The 17,732-nt window shown below is 41.3% G+C and overlaps 2 protein-coding genes across 6 annotated transcripts; both read right to left on the bottom strand.

Annotated features, from left to right (window-relative positions):
* Window positions 1-898: 898 nt before the first annotated feature.
* On the bottom strand, window positions 899-8,125 carry LOC109528359 (transmembrane protein 237A-like). The gene is made up of 14 exons (XM_019890819.1): window positions 7,922-8,125; window positions 7,688-7,723; window positions 6,250-6,281; window positions 6,130-6,143; window positions 5,985-6,047; window positions 5,778-5,906; window positions 4,117-4,198; window positions 3,883-4,040; window positions 3,475-3,607; window positions 2,371-2,562; window positions 1,609-1,682; window positions 1,431-1,518; window positions 1,173-1,294; window positions 899-1,106 (listed from the first exon to the last, which is right to left on the bottom strand). Exons 1-14 carry the CDS (start codon window positions 7,940-7,942, stop codon window positions 1,042-1,044), a joined length of 1,209 nt encoding a protein of 402 aa, XP_019746378.1. The 5' UTR covers window positions 7,943-8,125; the 3' UTR covers window positions 899-1,041.
* Window positions 8,126-8,154: 29 nt separating this feature from the next.
* On the bottom strand, window positions 8,155-17,705 carry mpp4b (MAGUK p55 scaffold protein 4b). 5 transcript variants are annotated; one of them, XM_019890801.1, is made up of 22 exons: window positions 17,278-17,705; window positions 16,655-16,738; window positions 16,441-16,562; window positions 16,176-16,253; window positions 16,015-16,098; window positions 15,815-15,946; window positions 13,835-13,916; window positions 13,262-13,347; window positions 12,503-12,577; window positions 11,748-11,944; window positions 11,613-11,662; window positions 10,779-10,796; window positions 10,652-10,693; window positions 10,535-10,555; window positions 10,386-10,400; window positions 10,001-10,042; window positions 9,717-9,887; window positions 9,557-9,637; window positions 9,343-9,436; window positions 9,030-9,138; window positions 8,800-8,934; window positions 8,155-8,697 (listed from the first exon to the last, which is right to left on the bottom strand). In XM_019890801.1, exons 2-22 carry the CDS (start codon window positions 16,710-16,712, stop codon window positions 8,506-8,508), a joined length of 1,884 nt encoding a protein of 627 aa, XP_019746360.1. In that variant the 5' UTR covers window positions 16,713-16,738; window positions 17,278-17,705; the 3' UTR covers window positions 8,155-8,505. The 5 variants fall into 5 exon arrangements, 4 of the variants coding, with proteins under 4 accessions (XP_019746360.1, XP_019746361.1, XP_019746362.1 ...); XM_019890802.1 differs by having other exon boundaries at window positions 12,503-12,574; XM_019890803.1 differs by lacking the exon at window positions 10,779-10,796.
* Between the last annotated feature and the right edge of the window lie 27 nt (window positions 17,706-17,732).

The raw sequence follows: 17,732 nt of genomic DNA, 5'->3' as shown, positions 1-17,732 counted from the left end.
TAATCCATCTCAGAGCGCATCGATGACCAAACCGAACCATCGCAGGAACGGCTGCCCCGACCCCAACGGGAAGATCGATAACCGAATCCTCATCTGAGGCCTCCGTCGATAGGTCTGGGAACGGGTGAGACCAGTTCAAGGTGAAAAAAAATCTCCCCAAAGCATGATGCTGAAACCACCATGTGTCACCGTATGTATGGTGTTCTTTAGGTGATGGGCACGATTGCATTTGTTCCAAACACACTTTTTAAAATTATTTTAAGGCCACACATTTTGACCTTGGTTTCCTCGTTTTACCAGAGGCGTTTGCGAGATCTCAATTTAGCGACTCAAACCACATATGGTGGGTCACACATATGAAGATGGAGATTGTTGTCACATGCATTGAACAGTCAGTACTTGGCAGAAATTTCTGGAGCTCCTTCAGTGTTGCTCCCAGCCTTTTGGCAGCCTCCGTCTCATCTTTTAATCGGCTTCAGAGGGAAATTCAGTTCTCGGTAGTGTCACTGTTGTGCCGTATTTTCTCCACTTGATGGTGTACTGTATTCACTGTCTTTCATGGTATATTTAATTCAATGAAAAGGTGCCCTTGTTTTGACTGATACCCGTGAACTATGAGATCACGCTAATATCGAGGAAGCTCTTCATTTAAATGGTTGTGTGTATCGGTGGAAATAACCGCACATTAATTATATTTATATATTTTGATATGTAAATTCTGAACACAGCCACATCTTATTAGGTGTGCACACATTAATCATGGGAAACGTTTTGAAGGAATTCATCTTGACCTCATTTCTTCAATTACAAAAGCTGAAATTTGAACAGTGGTGTGTAGACTACCGTATATAAAACTATTAAATATTACTCACAGTTTACATATTCAAAAGGTGCAGGATGAGGTAAAAACATTTAATCCTACCCATTGAATTCAAAAACATTTGATGGAGAAAACTGTGCAGTGTATTCAAAAGATACACAGTTACAAAGCAAGAACACACACAAAAAAAGATTTATTTGTACAGTATCAGTCTGTGATAGTCAGGCGCTCATTTCAGATTTGTTGTCTATCTTGGTGGGCTCAATTTGCATGGCAATCAGATAGTCTGTGGAAGAGAAACACAATGAGACAAATGTATACCATAACATCACTGGATCGTTTCATGTCGTACTTTCAGTGTAGTCCGTCTCAGGTCGGATGGAGATGAAGAACCAGGCCAGGCCCACCAACAGCGCCACCACAAGGTTGACTGTCACCCAAGAGTGGAGAAGTTGATGCTCGGGCTCTGGTCGCCTTGAGAGGAACGAGATCATGATTGTAAGAGCCAACTTTCAGTTTTGTAAATTTCCGGTGTGGTCACGTTAATTGCTGATAATACCAGTGAAAAGAGTTCAACTTTGAAAAATATTTGCAACCTTAGGTAGCTTACCATAATGTTGCATTGGTGTCTGGGTAGAGGTGGATGCGATCACTCGTCATCTGCTGGCTGAGGGAGAGCACCAATGCCGAGAAATACACTGCAGTGTTGAATGGAACCAGGAGGCAGAGAAGTTGTTAAAAAAACAAAACAACAACAATAAAAGACCAACTGAGGTGTAAATACTGACAGAATGAGGCGAGAGCCACTGGGTCCAGTGTGGCCAGCTCCTGCAGCGCCATGGAGCTCTTTGCCAGGTTTACTCTAGACCGACAAAGTCATTTTTACTTCAATCAAGAGTTTATAGTGTATACTGTTACCCTCCGAATATAATGGCCCACATTTTGTTTTGACAAAAATGAATTTTGTTGCATAAATCGTTTCATCATGATGCTGGGCAACTCTGCAATTCTATCTTCAAGAAATAAATTATTGATAACATGCAGGATTATGTTTTCTGGGGGGAAGACAAAAGGTTCCGCCAGTATTCAAGGTGATATAGATTACAAAGGAGGGAAAACATGAACTGTAATCGTATGAGAATGATGTAATATACACACTTGCAGGACAATGAGCATGAATTCAATTCAAGTGTATTTCTATATTGTCAAATCACAACACAAGTTGTCTCAAGGTACTTGGGAGACATAAAATAAGGGAGGATGTATGACTACATGGCTACAAATGCCTCTGCTGACAAACTTTACATTTTAAAAAATGTTGTATGATGTCTTAACAGATGGTGTTCTTCAGCCTCAGGCATTGTTGGATTTCAGTCGACTTTCAGATTGTTTGGGGCCATTAAAATATGTAATTTTTAGGGTTTTTGAAAACATGTTTTTGCTTCTTTTACGGCATACATTTTTTACAAACCATGACCGGTAGTTCTTGTCAGTATAAAATATAAAATATTTTTAATGTTTCAACCCCTAAGGGGTTGAAACATTGGTACCTGTCAAAAGCAGCTACGGTGCTGATGGCCAGCAGCATGTAAAGCAGAGACTGCGCTGGGTAAGCCAAGCTGTGGTATTGCTCCAGCAGGTTGGACAACGCTGTGAGGTGTTGCCCAGCTAACACAAACACCACAACTATGTTCCACACTGCAAATCCTGCCAGGAAGCCATGACAGTAGAGAGCGAAAATCCTGAATCAGACAAAACACAAAGACAATCATATGATGGAGTCACGCTTGAGCAGCCAAAAAGCATAAAAAGTTGGGGTCTCAGGTGATCTACAGCCCAGCGGAGCTGAGTTTGAGCGAGATGCGAGGTACACTCTGGCGCTGGACTCGTTGCCAGCAAATCACAGGGCATTTACATAGCTAGCCTTTCACATGCAAAGACAATTTGAAGTCTTTAATTTTGGAATGTGGGTGCAACATCCAAACTTCACTAGGGCCTTGGTACAAACAAAGGTATTTTTCAAATCTTAAAAGATTTAACAGACATAATGATAGAAAATCAGGCATTAAACATTTTTGCTCGTAAACAACTCCAAGAATCGGCCACGACAGTGACCGTTTGACTGCGACGTTTGTTGGGTCCAAATTAGGCTTCAATCAGGTCATCTGAGCGTGGCATAATACCAAAATGAAAACTAAAAACACTTTTGAAAAAATAAAAACTACTAAATCCAATTAAAATGAACGGAATTATGAATTAAACTGAAGAAACAAATGTCACAATGAAATAAAATCTCAAATAAAAAAAATCTAGAAAGTATTTTAACCCTGTTCAGAACTGAACAACTGACGACTTTTCAAAAGGAAAAAAAAATATTTATATTTCTTGTCCTGCTGTTTTAATTCTTCTTTGTCATTGTCCCATCATTGATGAGCTATTTGTGGAACAGACGTATGGCCTACTTATGTTGTCCTTGGGTCTAAATAAAAAAAAAAAAAAAAAAACACAGTATACATTAATCAACATAGCAAAAAGCTATCTGTCGAAGTATCCCCTCTTCCCCAGAGTCGAACATCGACCTCAGAATTGTGCGGCAGAAGTGCTAACCGCTGGTGGCAATTACAGTATAAAGAGCCAGTGCAATTTAGTTTTACCTGAAGTTCTTGTGCACACTGATAGAAACATCTCTGGTGGTCCAGGGAGCTTGCATGGGATGGAATTCATTCAGATTTTCCCTCTGGTCACTCGTCTTCCTCCAGTCTGACCGCTCTGCTGCGTGGAAGCGCTCTAGACAGTAATAGTTGCACATTCATCAGTGGTGGAAAAACAAAAATTGCCTCACGAAAAACACGGGTTGCCCCACCCCTACCAAAAAAATGTATTTTATTGATTTATTTTTATTTATTTATTTTTTTTTATTGCAACGAGGTGAATCTACATGCTCCGAACTGCGATTATGCGAGGGTCCACTGTCCTTCTTTGTGTACAGAATGCGAGTGTGCCTTTGCCATTTCTGACAAACAGTAAATGCATAGCAGTCTAAAATCCATTCTGTCACTCACTGTTCCGCTCTACAAAGACCTTTCCAACGGGATGACTCTGTCCTTGTGGGGCAGAGAACAGGGAATGCTGTGGTATGTGAGAAGGAATGTCTGTGATAACGTCATCCTCTTCTATGTCCAATTCATCAGGGATGTATGATTCCAAAACTTTCGACTTCCTGAAATGATGAAAACAAGGTGGGTCACACATACAACACCTAGCCAAATTTTTAAAAAAGTTAAGACGTTTCTTACTTCTTCCTTTTGTTTTTCTTCACAAGTTCTTCATCGGTGGTCTGATCCACTGCATCTCCATTCACCAGGTCCGCTTGGTCATCTTCAAGATCGAAGTGGAAAGGAAAAAATACATCTGAATCAGGCCTCTTGCAAATATGAGTCAAAATAAAATAAATAATCTGCCGATGTGAGTGCAGTGTAAATGCATAGATCACATCTATGGAGATTAGTCACGTAAAGACATTCCCACATCTGCTCAATCAAAACGGATAAACACGCGTACGCGTACACACACACACACACACACACACACACACACACACACACACACACACACACACAAGGAAAAAAAAACACCACTCGCTTTAAACTACAATGAACGCACAAACAATTAAATGGTCAAGAATTGCTGATGGCGGCCAGTGGAGTAATGCTGAGGTTAATATATAGATTTATTTGAACATAAATGTTTTTTTAATAATATATTTTTAAAGCGGCAATTAAAAAAAAATCTTTCAGTTTACATGTTCAAAAGGAGTAGAAGGCAAAAACTGACTAAGTCCTAACCCTTGGTCTCAAATGATTTTTTTCCCTTATCACAATTATATTAATAATAGGGTTTTGTGTTGTATAAATGTATCCAATTGATAGGCCCATTGAGACACGCTCTAAAGGCTCTCTCGGGTTCACATCGTAATTTGCGATTCAAGTTTGGCACTCAACTTTAAACATAGCTTGAAAGAATAACCAAATAAATTCATAGCAAAGTAAAACAAGAATGTACTTCAATAATAGGGGGGGAAAAAAATAAAAAATTGCTCCTGCTATGTACGCGTTGGCCTCTTGGTGGTGCCATGCATACAGAGAATACACACAATGAGATAAGAATAGTAAAAGAAGAAAGTTGTGATTGAAAATTATGATTGAGCTCTTTTCACAGAACTCGTTTTTCACACGTTACAAAGTATGCCCTTTCGAATTTTGTTATATTACTAGATGTGTTCCTACAGTGCTGGTGTGTAAATATTCATTATTTGAAGGACCATCACTCTTGGAAGGTGATGCTATTTTCCAAATAGCATGTTTGACTTTAGCAGAGGAACCGGTGATGTTTTGAATAGAAAGCATGCCTTGTGTTTAAATGTACAGTGTGTATAATTCTTTTTGTGGTGTGTTTAAATTTTACAGTTAGTTCCAATTGGGGTGTCAGTCAATAGCTTCAAGTGTACTCAGAGAGAGCAGAACCAAGTCCACATCACACGCTTATAGTACAAGCAACATCGTGCTTTCATATCAGAAGCTTGCGAAAAACACTGTACCGTTCGCCACATGAATCGTTTTTCTTCAATTATGATTTTAATGTCATGAAAAGATAAAATCACCATTAAATTTAAATTAATTCCCAGCTTTAGTTGAAAATGAGCCAAAATAATGGGTAAGTAATTGCAATGTGTTTGACAACATGACACGTGCTGTCCGCTTGCCAAACCCCTCATAACCGATCGGGTAAAAGAGCCCCAATGCTGAGGGAAAATATCTCTGCGCACTTGAAGCATATTACCACGATGCATGAATGACGTGTCGATGGTCGTATTGAGCAATTTACAAGTTCTTCCAGCTACTAGCTGCCTTCGTCATTAATGCACGTGCCGTGAATGATCACACCTTGGCTGGCTCACCTAGAGTTGCAGTTTTTTTCTTCTTCCTCTTCCTCTGAGGGGGTGCATCTGTCATCGCTTCAAATGAAAGATGGTCACCAATCTCAGAAGCCCTTCTGCTGCCTTGGCCTTCCATCTCCATTTCCTGATCTAAAATGGATGCAAAACAGTTCAATGTGCATGAGCTGATGTGAAATCATCTCCATTCAATGTGAGCACAGTGCGCACCGTCTGCATAAGTTGCTCCATTTGCCTCTTTTCTCGCCCTCTTCTTCTTCTGCTTGGGCACTTCTGTTAAATCGACAGAGTTACATTAGACTCATGCTTTCATTAAAATGGGCAATTATTTATTTTCTGTCAGTTTCTTTCTCACCAGCTGAATCTCCACTTCAATGTCCATGTGTATGAGAAAAGACAGAACTAAGACTTTATACTACGGAAGGAATATAAAGATGCCTTTTTTTCTTAATTTTGAAGAAATGGGGTGACTCACCTTGGCCCAGTGGGAACAGACCTTTGTCCTTGCTGCAGAAAGGAAGAGAACAACAGGTCACTTATGTGTATTTGTAGCAATTATTGTCACAGCAGATGACGAGGACAAGAAAAAAACTTCACCGGTGTCTTACTGGCCATTCCACACAAGAATCAGGCAAGAGCAGAGTGAAGCTGTGCATTATGTCCTGTTGTTAAATCCTCAGCTAAATCTGTGGTCCAGCATCTGCCAGAAGTAAGGATTACTCAGGGCACAGGTCAAAGCCACTCCTACTTTCCGAGTATAGGTGGGTTTAATGTATAGTAAACGAAGTGACCGCGGGTCAAAATGTGTTTTGGATCTTTCTACTGTATAATAATGCAGTGTCTGATCTGGGGCAGGAACAGCTAATCTGTATGGATTGAATTGAAAAATGACAACTAGCTGTTGGAAAAATGCGAGTCCAAGTACAGTCAAGGTGCCTGACATCCATCTGTCTGCACGTGTATGGTCCGTTTCAAAAAATATATGAACTGTACAGTAGACTTAAATTGAATGTCCCGATGAGGGGTTAAATAATTATCATTAACAGTCAAATAATACAAAAACAAACCTCAGCAAGCACATGGAGTTTACTCCATCTTTGGGAGTGTTCAGGTTAATTAGCAATTTCTGTGGGAATAGCTTGTGAATGCTGAAAAGCTGACGATCAACTGAATTGCTGTGGGATCAGTTGAATTGTTGAAATGTAGAATGTGAGCCTTAAAGTAAGTTAATAAATCAGTAAAATATATCTAAATTGAGGAATTTTACTGTGCAAATATGGCAATTTGGGGATGTGATAAAAACATACAGCAGGGCCCAAGATGTCGTGATGTTGTGAATGAGGTGAATACATTGAAGTTGGTATTGTTTGAATTGGTAAAAGAAATGTGGACAGCAGTGGTAAAATAAAGGTACCTCCTATATTTAGTAATATATTGTGAGGAGTGGAATTATAGGATTGTAGAAAATACTATATTCCCCAAGATCTTCTTAAAGGAGCTGGTAATGGTTAGGTGGGAAGATTTTGAGAAATTTGATGGGAATGGCACAAGATTTAAAATAATGACTAAAAATTAATCCACGATATAAAACAAAAACAAACATACCAAACACACACACAGACACAGTTACTCAGTTAATTTAACGCCTCCCATCGGCCACCAATAGTTCACAATATACACATATACATTTATGATGCAAATATTTCATATGATACTTAGTATACAGTACACAATTTCGCACATAAGAAGCACAATAAATAGATGATGATGTTTGGTATACATACAACTGTAAGAAAATACTGTAGAGAATGCCCAGATTAAATGAGTCCAGCAGACATTAGAAATCATTCATACATTCATTCGATAACAGTGATTAAGTCAGGGATTTCGAAGGCAATAATATTGATACTGACCTGAGGCACAGGCGGGAGCTCCCTGGGCCGGGATGGCTACAAAAAGTAAACAGTACAAGTACGCGTCACGTTTGCGTATAATCAAAACAATGTACCAGAGCGGGTTGTACTGCACTGTATAAAATGCCATAGCTTGGTGGCCACCTGGCTCGCTTACATGAAGATATGAACGCATTTTAGTCACGAGAACAATATTTTGTAGCAGGCACTGAATCCAAACTAAACATTCGTTACCTTGGAGAGCCCGTTGTCCATGTTCCGTTCAAATTTCCTGGAATAACTTTTTTTTTTTTCAATTCATGATCAGATCCTATGTGTGATACATCGGGAACACATTCAAAGCCTTGGATACAGTATTTCTTTGTTTATTCTGTATGCCACATTGAGACACAGCGACCGGACCGGAGGTAGCTAGTACAAGTACAACGGGCATCCGGTGTCGTCAAAATAAAAGCTCACAAAGACAGTCAAATTTGACAGTTTTATTGTCACAAAGATTTCATCATTTCAAAGCGCCAAATTAGCAATGCAGAGTGTCACAAGTTATTCTAACAATGTAAACAGGTTTTGACCAACAAATTTTGACCAACAGTTTTAACGTGTTTTGGCATGCATTGCATGCAAGTGACCCATTTTAAAATATGACATGAATAAAAAAACAAACAAAAAAAAAACAATAACAAAATACCTCAAAGCCCAAAGTGTAAACATTGAACAGAAAAAGCCATCTCTATTATAAGTAAGAGAACATATTAAACATAAAACATATTAACCTGATAATGGGGGCTACATTTCTGTATAACCTCTTACAATTGTATCTACGAATCTGTGGTGGGTCGTATCCAGTTGCTGGGGACCCACTGTGGCTCATCCTGTGCCTTCCGAATTGTGTCCAGCAATTGGTCGCAGGACTCCTGCAACTCACTGTTGATGATCACACAATCAAAGAACTGTGCATAGTGGGACTCAAGCTTCCGCGCAGCCTCCTCCATCTCCTGGAAGTCTTCATCCTGTTGGATGGAGGTCACGTTGCATCACAATCCCTCAGCTTTGTCCTTTTAACATATTATACACAGATCGCCATGCACCATCATGTCCATCCATCCACTCACTTTGAAGGGGCGGTTGACATAGTAGTCAGTGGTTATGTACGAGTCCTTCCTCGTCTCTCTTAGTTGCTCCAGCGGGGGTGGCTTCACATAGATGATATAAGCCCGCAGGTCATGTGTTCTAACAGCCTGAATGGCCTAAATACGGTAAAGTCAAGTTCGGTATCCATGTGTTCATTTGAGAAAAATTCACTTTTTTTTTTTACTCAAATACTGTATGGCTGTCCACTCACATTTGGTTCAATGTCAATGACACAGATCTTGCCACTGTTCAAAACGTCCCTTACAGCTTCTCTGCTGGTGCCATAGAGATTTCCTTTATACTCACCGTATTCCAAGAACCTGCAGGACATTGAGAGGGCAAACATAAGAACGGTCAAACTTCCTCTTCTCATCCTGGTGACCGAATAAGGAAACTACTCAAGGAACCACACACGTTTTGAGGTTCCCATACACACAGAATCATAAACAATTAAAGGTTGTGGTTAACTATGACCAAACAGTATTTACAGTTCTAAGTGGAGTTTAAACAAAACACAGTCACACCTGCTTTTGTACACCATGTTGTCAAAGACCTCTCGGCTGGTGAAGTGATATTCTCTGCCAGACTCTTCATATCCTTTGGGTGCTCTTGTGGTATCTGGCACAGGGATATGGAAAGCATTGGCAATTGAGTTCTTCTTCTCAAACAAATTTGATTTTTTTTTCAGGACTTTAACCGTATGTGTTATTATTAAAACCGTGAGTGGTGGTCACATACAAGGTACTGCTCCTTGGAATGTGTCGGGATCCATTTCAATCAAGCGTCTGCGAAGTTCATTCACACCCACACCCGATGGGCCTATGACAGAAGACTGTTAGATTTTCCAACATTTCACCCCAAAACATTTTTTTTTTTAACAAAGTGAAAAGTCATGTACCTAGTAGGGCAATGAGGCGATACAAATCACTGGAACTGCGTTGGTAGCGCACCACCTCCTCATAACAATTGAGGGCAATGTTGCAGTTGTTGGAACACTTGGCTGGGCAGGAGATTTGGGCAATGCTGTGAAAGCGTCTGCGACATAGACGCAAACTGTGCCTGAAGCCAGCTGAGAAACACACAAAAAAACAGTCCTACACTTTTGAATAGTTCTATAAAGTATATCACACAAAATGTAATGATGCATGATGTTTAAATGCAGATGAGAGAGTGATGACACACCCAGGTATACTCCGGCAATTCTGCTGCTGAAATCATCCTCCTCTTTATCGATAGGAAAACAATTCAAATGGGAAGCACAAGGAAATAGAGAACGAGTACAGAAATTTACATTAATTAATGTAAGTATAGTCCAGGTCACATTGTATGTCCGTAACAGGTCTCAATTAAAGACTGTGATGAGAAGCTAAATGTATATCTTCAATAAAAATGTATAAATGGTCAAAGGAGGGAAGGGTGAAAAGTCATTTGAAAGAATTTAACTCTCCAACTTCAATCATGTAAATTTATCAGGCATCCTATGAAAGTAATCACACTGAATATCAACTGATCACTTTAGATATGAATTTATGTGACAGTTTTGGTCCCCAAAGGTTTAGTCTCTCACCAACTCTGAGCTCGTCTGGTATTCCGCATCAGAAAGCACATGAAAAGAAGCAAGAGGTAGAAAGATTATTATTCGAAGGAAAGGGTTTGCAACACACTGCATACATGAGAACAAATCGGAACAGATTCGGTAAACAAAAACTTACCTACCAGATTCAAAAGCCTCCTCATCTGGCAGGGAGAAAGAGAGAAGAAACACACACGTGGAGTTATTCGACATCTACCACAGGGTGGAGAAAGCTCATTTTTCAACCCTTCAACATTTACCTGCTTCAACACATTTCTCATCAATGGCCATGAGGTCCTCCTCTGGGGGTGGGGGGTTGAAATAAAGAAAGCATAGATGAAACGATAAATATGTCACATTAAATTGAAAGTGGTAACTGAGCAGTACCTTCCTCCACCGTGCTCACTTCAGCAAAGCAAGAAGATGAAGAGACACAATTACATAGATTTAGGATGGAGTCATGTAAGGCCTGATTTGCTAAGTTCTCAAATAGCGCGACCTGAATTGGGTGTTTCCTCTCTCTAACTGAATGCGCATACTGTTGCATTGCTGAAACGGCCACAAGTTAGGACCCTGACCATAACAGCAAATTTTAATCAGAGATGGTTTTATGTGTTCCTAAATGTAATTTTGATGCTGATTTTAAAAAATTGTCTTTGCTTTTTTTTTCCCTAGCACATCAGGATGAACAAAATGCAATACACATTTTGCCATGCATTGTAATTTATAGCTCTGAGGTTTCGAAAAACAAAAATTCCCCCCTGTTGCCGAAGCTAACTTTAAATTTAAAAAGATTATTAAATATATTCCTAAATTGCATATTATGCTATTGTTATTATATTATTCTTATTCCCAAGTCTAATTATTATCATTCGTATTAACAGTCGTGGTGTTATGAAAATCTGATGTACGAGAGAAGGGCAGATTCGGAATTAGTGTTGGAAAAAAAATCGGGAAAAGTTAACTGGTGTTATTTTTGTTTCTGGCAATTTACATGAGTGTAAAAGACACGCTCATATCGCCTATATGCATCGCCCTTGCCCCAATAACAGCAGTTAGAGCGGTGCCAGTTTGCACTTGCCTTACAGACACAGTATTTAAAGAGACAAAATCAGACAGTATAATTCGTCTCAGGCATTCAGTTTGAAGCACTTGTAAATCTTAGTAACTCGGGTCTATACTGCACAGGGATACGAATATTAAAATATTGGGTGAACTTACGTATGTGTATACAGGTGTGCGGCTGATATGACAACAAGTCCCTCTGCTTCCTGCAACACCACGCGCATCAACAGGTTAGTAAGGACGATTCCACATCTTTGTCTTACGTGTGAGAAGGCAGAGGTTTGAACTGACCGTTTGAGTAGATTGCTGGAGGGAATAAGGCCTGCACAAGCCACATTGCTGGGCAGTTTCTTGGCCTGCCACCACAGAGCGTCTGTCTGGTCTACAATCTCCAGAACATCACCTTTCCTGAAACTCACGCCAGCGTCTGTGCAGGGGATGGTGGGATCTTGCTGAGGGTTGTAGTCCACCATAGCACGCACGTAAAGCTGATGTATAAACAAGATGATTTCAAAAAGTTAGGCAAGGAGCCAGGAAGTGAGGATGGAAGTGTGAAGAGAGCAGGATTATAATTATTTGGGATTTTTCATTAGCGTTAGGTTTGATTTCCATCTGACCTTTGTTTTCTAAATTTGGTCAGTTTGTTTTTAATCGTTTCAGTTGGTTTTTTTTGTTTGTTTTTTTTAACAATGTTTTGTTGTAATTTAGTTTTACGAATATATGGAGTGTTTGTTGAGTAAACTGCACTTCTCTAAAGACAATTTGACCTTCCATCTTCCTTATGAACGAACAGCAACACCAAACTTAAAATGAACCCTTAAAGCTCACATATACTGTAATATATGAAAGTAATTGACGAAGACAAAAACGAAAGACATTTTCGCTGTAATTATACTTCGTGTTATCAACGTAAGACAAATTGCAGTTAGCTTGGATTTTTGAGAAGCACTTTCGTTTTTACTGTATTTCATTTCATGAACAAAAATGTTTTGTTCAATTTTAATTGGCGTTGGTTTGCTCGATTTCGCATCGAGAAGACAACTCACCATGGTATGGTTATGAATGGGCCTGTCCGTGATAGGAACCACTTTGAAGATGATGGTTCCCTGTGCTCTGGCCTGCTGGTTGGAAAAACAACAAAACAAAAAAAAAAAAAAATCAGTGGAGAGACTTATTCATACTTAAAGTTGATGTGTCCAAGTTTACAACATTCAGATGTTAGTGTAAAGAGTTTGCATACCCTCCCTGTGCTTGCGTGGCTTTCTCCCAGGTACTCCACCGAGCATCCACATTCCAAAAATATGCTATCTTAACCGAAGACTGTAAATTTTCCATAGGTGTGAATTGAAAGGTTTTGACTAGAAGTGCCCTGCGATTGACGGGTGACCACTTTAGGGTGGACCTCACCTCTTGCCCAGATTTTGGTGGGATCTTGCTAAATTTAAGATTCTTTTGTTTTTACCTATTTGCTTTAATGAACACATCACAGTCATGAAAGTTGAGGAAGAGTACACAATTTATTATTTTTCAACGTTAACAGTCGTGATCGTCTTCACACTTGTATGACAGAAAAATAAAGTAAAAATGTTATTTAAAAAGGGCCTGTAGAGTTAGATTAGGTGTTATGATGGTGAGAAAGGATTTTCATTATTTTACAAACTCTGAACAAATCAAGCGTTGATTGAAACGGATTGTGTTCAACCTTAAATATTTTGCTGTTCTATAACAACAGTGACATGCAACTGAAAATGGGAACTGATAACACCACTGCATAGGATTGATGTACATGAAATGGAAGCACCTACCACAACTTGAATGACTTGCTCTGGCTCCAAGCCATCCACCGGAAAGCCATTCACCTCTATGATCCGGTCCCCTGCGTGGAGCAAACCTGCTCACACAAATCAATAATTATGAATACTTTTGCTGGGGCTTCAGTGCATGACCTATACTGTATCACTAATACCAACCACATTAAAAAACAAACAAACAAAAAAAAAACCCAACATTTCAGAGAAAAAGGAATGTTGCATGTTGTGCACCTTGCTCTGTGTCAAAGCACCTGATCTCTGTTCATACTATGTATGATCATTATCGTGCAATTTGACTCCTTCATTGTTTGGCGATTCCCCACAGACATGTTTCTGTGGGAATACAGATAGTTCTTTGGACTCCTTCAAGTTTCCCTCTTGAACATTGCTACCATTATCCCATAAAAAACACACACAAATTTATTGCATGTGCAGTTGAACCCTTTCAAAATTCCCATCATTGCCACAAGCTGGGAAATCTAAAATCCGTTTTAACAGACCTGGAACAGCCTTCATGTACACAAACGTTGACCCAAAGAGTATGCAAGGGTTAAAGGCAAAACTCACCACTGCGGTCAGCCAGGCCTCCATGAATCACCCGAGCGACAAAAATCTCCCCAGTGATTTCGTTTCTTTTTATTGTTGCTCCCTAAGACAGAAAGGAGGAGACCACATCAGACGTGAGGTGCCATTGAAGTGCAATGGCACAGGCTAATGGATTCGGTTGAATGAGGAGTGCAGACTGGCTGCAGTGAGATGAAAGAAATCAACACAAAAGATAGACCGAACAGAGCACAGAGTGGAAGTGTACATAAGAATGCAGGAAAATGATGGAGATGGAGAATTAAATGACCAAGAAAATATCCAACTAACACAAAGCAGCTTGAAAAGATCCAAATGGTGGATTTTTTTTTTTTTTTTTTTTTGGGGCGGCTCCACCTCTCATGTCTTCTTCCCTTTCTTTTGCTGGTTGGAGCGACCTCCTCTCACAGCAGAGGAAGACTTTTTGGCTTCTCCCAAGGTGCCGTTGGTGAGATGATGCATCAAAGGAGGATATTTGGACTTGTCGCGGGGTGATCCACGACAGGATCCAGATAGACAGCTTCTAGCCCGGGAGGTGGAGGGCACATCTGGGCAGCTGCTGAGGGAGCTGCAGGATGACGAAATGAGCGAAGGCATGGAGGAAAGGGAAGGACGCTGCGCTCTGCTGTTTATGGGAATCCTGCGCTGTTCAGCAGCTGCACATTTGGCTAGTGGGGGGTTCCTCTCGGTCCTGCCAGTATTAAGGACTGACTGAAGCCGATCTACCACCTGGTCAAGCAACGTCAAAGCTTGGGAGTTGTCGTGGACTGTTTCGGACATGCGCTCTGTCGCGATCGCCATCCTCTCCCCGAGTAGCTGGATGTCCTTGGTGCTGCTCTCCATGGAGCTGGCGGCCAGCTGCACCGTGCTCCTCAGCTCGTCCAGACTCTCTTGCTTGGCGAGCTCCACATGGGGAGCCCGAGGGATCTTTACCAGCCGGTGGGGGCATGCAGGGCTGGGGGGTGCTGTGCGAACCCGGGGACTCTGGTTTCTCAGCCTCGGAGGCAGATTCGACTGTCGGTAGTGGTCCAAGTTGGCGTAGTAGGGTAAAGACAGGCAGGGCGGAGACACAGCCCATCGGTGGGGTGCGATGGGGGCATGGATGGGCACCGGAGACGTTTGATCCTCATTTCTGCCATCTAACTCTTCAATGAAGTCGTCTCCAAGAAAAAAAAGATGGATCCCTATGTTACAATCACTCAACAGTGATGGCCAATGTGATGGATAATGGAGGTAATGATTGGGGATAGATGATGGTCTGATCATTTCTTACCAATCAGGACCGCGCTGCTGTACAGTGACGGAGAAGAATGGTTTACATTCGGCTCCCAGAGGAGATTGGTGTAACAAAGTCTGCACTGGCTTAGTGGTTTGCAATTGCGCTTCATGGCCATGTCGCAAGGCGGGTGGCGCGGCGGAACCGTTTGGTGAGATGCAGCCTCTGCTGACGGGTAGCTACCTCTGCGCACGCTACATACTGCTGAAGCATTCTCATCCGGGCTTGAGATGTGGCTGGACCTCAACAATCCCTCTAAGTGAAGCCTCAGGGCGTCCGAGTGACTGCAGATCGCAGCTCTTGTATTTTTTGCCATAGGAGGGGACGTGGCAGGCAGTTGTGAACAAGTTCTCAGACGATTGCAAAGCTGTGAAGCAACAAAGGGACTCAAAGGCCACATGTTTCAAACTGCTGGTTTCTGCTGATCATGCCATCTGCAGGCTCACAACACAATCACAAATTGATGAATGCAAATAATTATTCGAAACAGAAGCAAAACACTGATGAATGACATCGAACAAACCAGTATGCGTATCATATGGATTCATGCAGAAAATCTAAGAAAGGGTAATGCCATCGAAATGTGACCAACTTCCAATCTCAGGTGAGTTCTAAATAATGAATCAGCTCAGACCTCGGCTGATTTAAACCAAATTGACAAGAAGAACGTTTTTCTCTCAGCAGCTCACCAGCGGCTGCTTGTTCTTGACCAGGCACACGATCCTGGTGGCTTCCTCTTCATCTGGAACGTCATCTGACATCGGCGGCAACACGGGCTCGTAGTTCTTTTGGGCCACGGTGTCATGGGCAGAAAGCAGCGCCTGCATGGACAATGCATATAATGCACATTTGGGGCAAAAACCACAGTAAATGCAGCAACAGTGAGTACCTGAAGGTGAGGCTGTCGCAGGAGACGGTCAAGCTCTTTAGCTTCCTCGGAGCAGCCTGGGAATGCCTTGATGTCAATCAACAACTGCACAGGAAAGACAACGTCAGTTTGGAGCAAGCATCAAGCAACAGAGGAGCATTCAAAGAACTTTGCTGTGAAACCTGAAATGAGAGATCAGAGGTGTAATCCAGAACTGGTGCCGGGGATTCCCGCAGGTATCTTTGAAGACATTCATACACCTGTTAAAAGTGTGACATGATTATTCCAGAGTTAATGTCATCGGGCCTTTCTCTGCCCTGTGGTAGATGTTGATGATACAGTGATGCTGAAGGAAGACTCTGCTGATTACTTTGAGCCACCAAGTATCAGATCAAGCTCTGACTTTGCCGCATTTGAGTATGTGGCCAAGTGTGTGTGAGCATGTACTTTGAGGAGTGATTGCAACCAGGGGGCATTGAGCAGACTGTGGAGAATCTCTGTCCCATCGATGTCCTGATTCAGTGTACGCCGAACCTCCTCTACCACATCTGTCAGGATCTGCCGAAGTCCTGAAACACTCATACAAGCAACAGTTAGACACAGATGGCTACAGTGCACTTTGTGGGGTGCGGGGAAGCGTGACACTATTCTCCCGACTCACCCTGCTCTCCCAGTTCACAGTAGGGGCTTAATACCTGAGCCTCCACAGCCTGCCTCATGGTCACTACAGCCTTGACCTTTGACACTGAGCAGCAGAAGAATCAGAGAATTTTAAGAAGCCTCAAAATGGCACAATTGAGGTTTCTCGGACGTCACCACCACATCCTTACAAAGTCACACGGCAGGTGGTGATCCTGAAACATTTGGGAGCTTTCTGTGACAGCTAACCCTTTTTTTTTTTTTTTTTTTTTTTACTGGTAATCCATTGTTGAGCGGGTTGTCGGTGTGAAAAGGTCAGAGGTTAATGGCACACCTCACGCTGGTTGTAACAACATCACTGCTACAATGTGACACGCCATCTCCGCTTGCAAGCACAATATAATGGGCAGAATAAAACCTAGGATATTTTATTCATTATAGGTTTTAAGTGCACAAAACAGTTCATTGGCTCCTTATGTAAACAAGTTAAATTTTTCATCCTGTCATATGTTAAACTGCATTTAATTAAAAAGTGTTGAAGATAACATACAGTCAAGCAAAGTGCAGAATTTGAAAAATAAATCCATGAAATTTGTATTGTATTTGCATTGTAGTAAAAGTAGTTAAACAGAAAGTGCCTCATACCTTCACGGCCCAAATATTCTATTCTGCAGATGCCGCACTCTTCATCAATCCAATCTATCAATTGCACAGACACTCCAAAACCAATATCTGGTGGTAAATCATTCCCAAGCGATTGAGCACAGAACAGACCGCAGCACTGTCATCAAGATACGGAGAGGGAGAGAGCGATAATCTCCCCCGATCCAACTTAATCCCGGGCTAGTGAGCCTGTTGCCTCTGGCCACCGGAAACCAGTTTGCTCGTTGCCCAGGAGCTGACAAATCTTCTTAACTCTTTCGGACTCAGAGAGAGAAGAGCTGTGGGGATGAATCAGCTTGTCACAAACTTTAGCAGCTTTACTCAGTGGTCGGTCAAACTACGTATTTATTTCTTGTGCCTGATTTGTTTTCTTCAAGCGATATGCAACTCTTTTTTTAAACCCTTCAAATAATGAAGAACAAAACACTGGACAAATG

Source organism: Hippocampus comes, unplaced genomic scaffold (assembly GCF_001891065.2).
Source record: "Hippocampus comes isolate QL1 unplaced genomic scaffold, H_comes_QL1_v1.1 scaffold174, whole genome shotgun sequence".
Taxonomy (NCBI): Eukaryota; Metazoa; Chordata; class Actinopteri; order Syngnathiformes; family Syngnathidae; genus Hippocampus; species Hippocampus comes.
The sequence above is the reverse complement of the archived record's forward strand: the minus strand, read 5'-3'. Positions and strand labels throughout refer to the sequence as shown.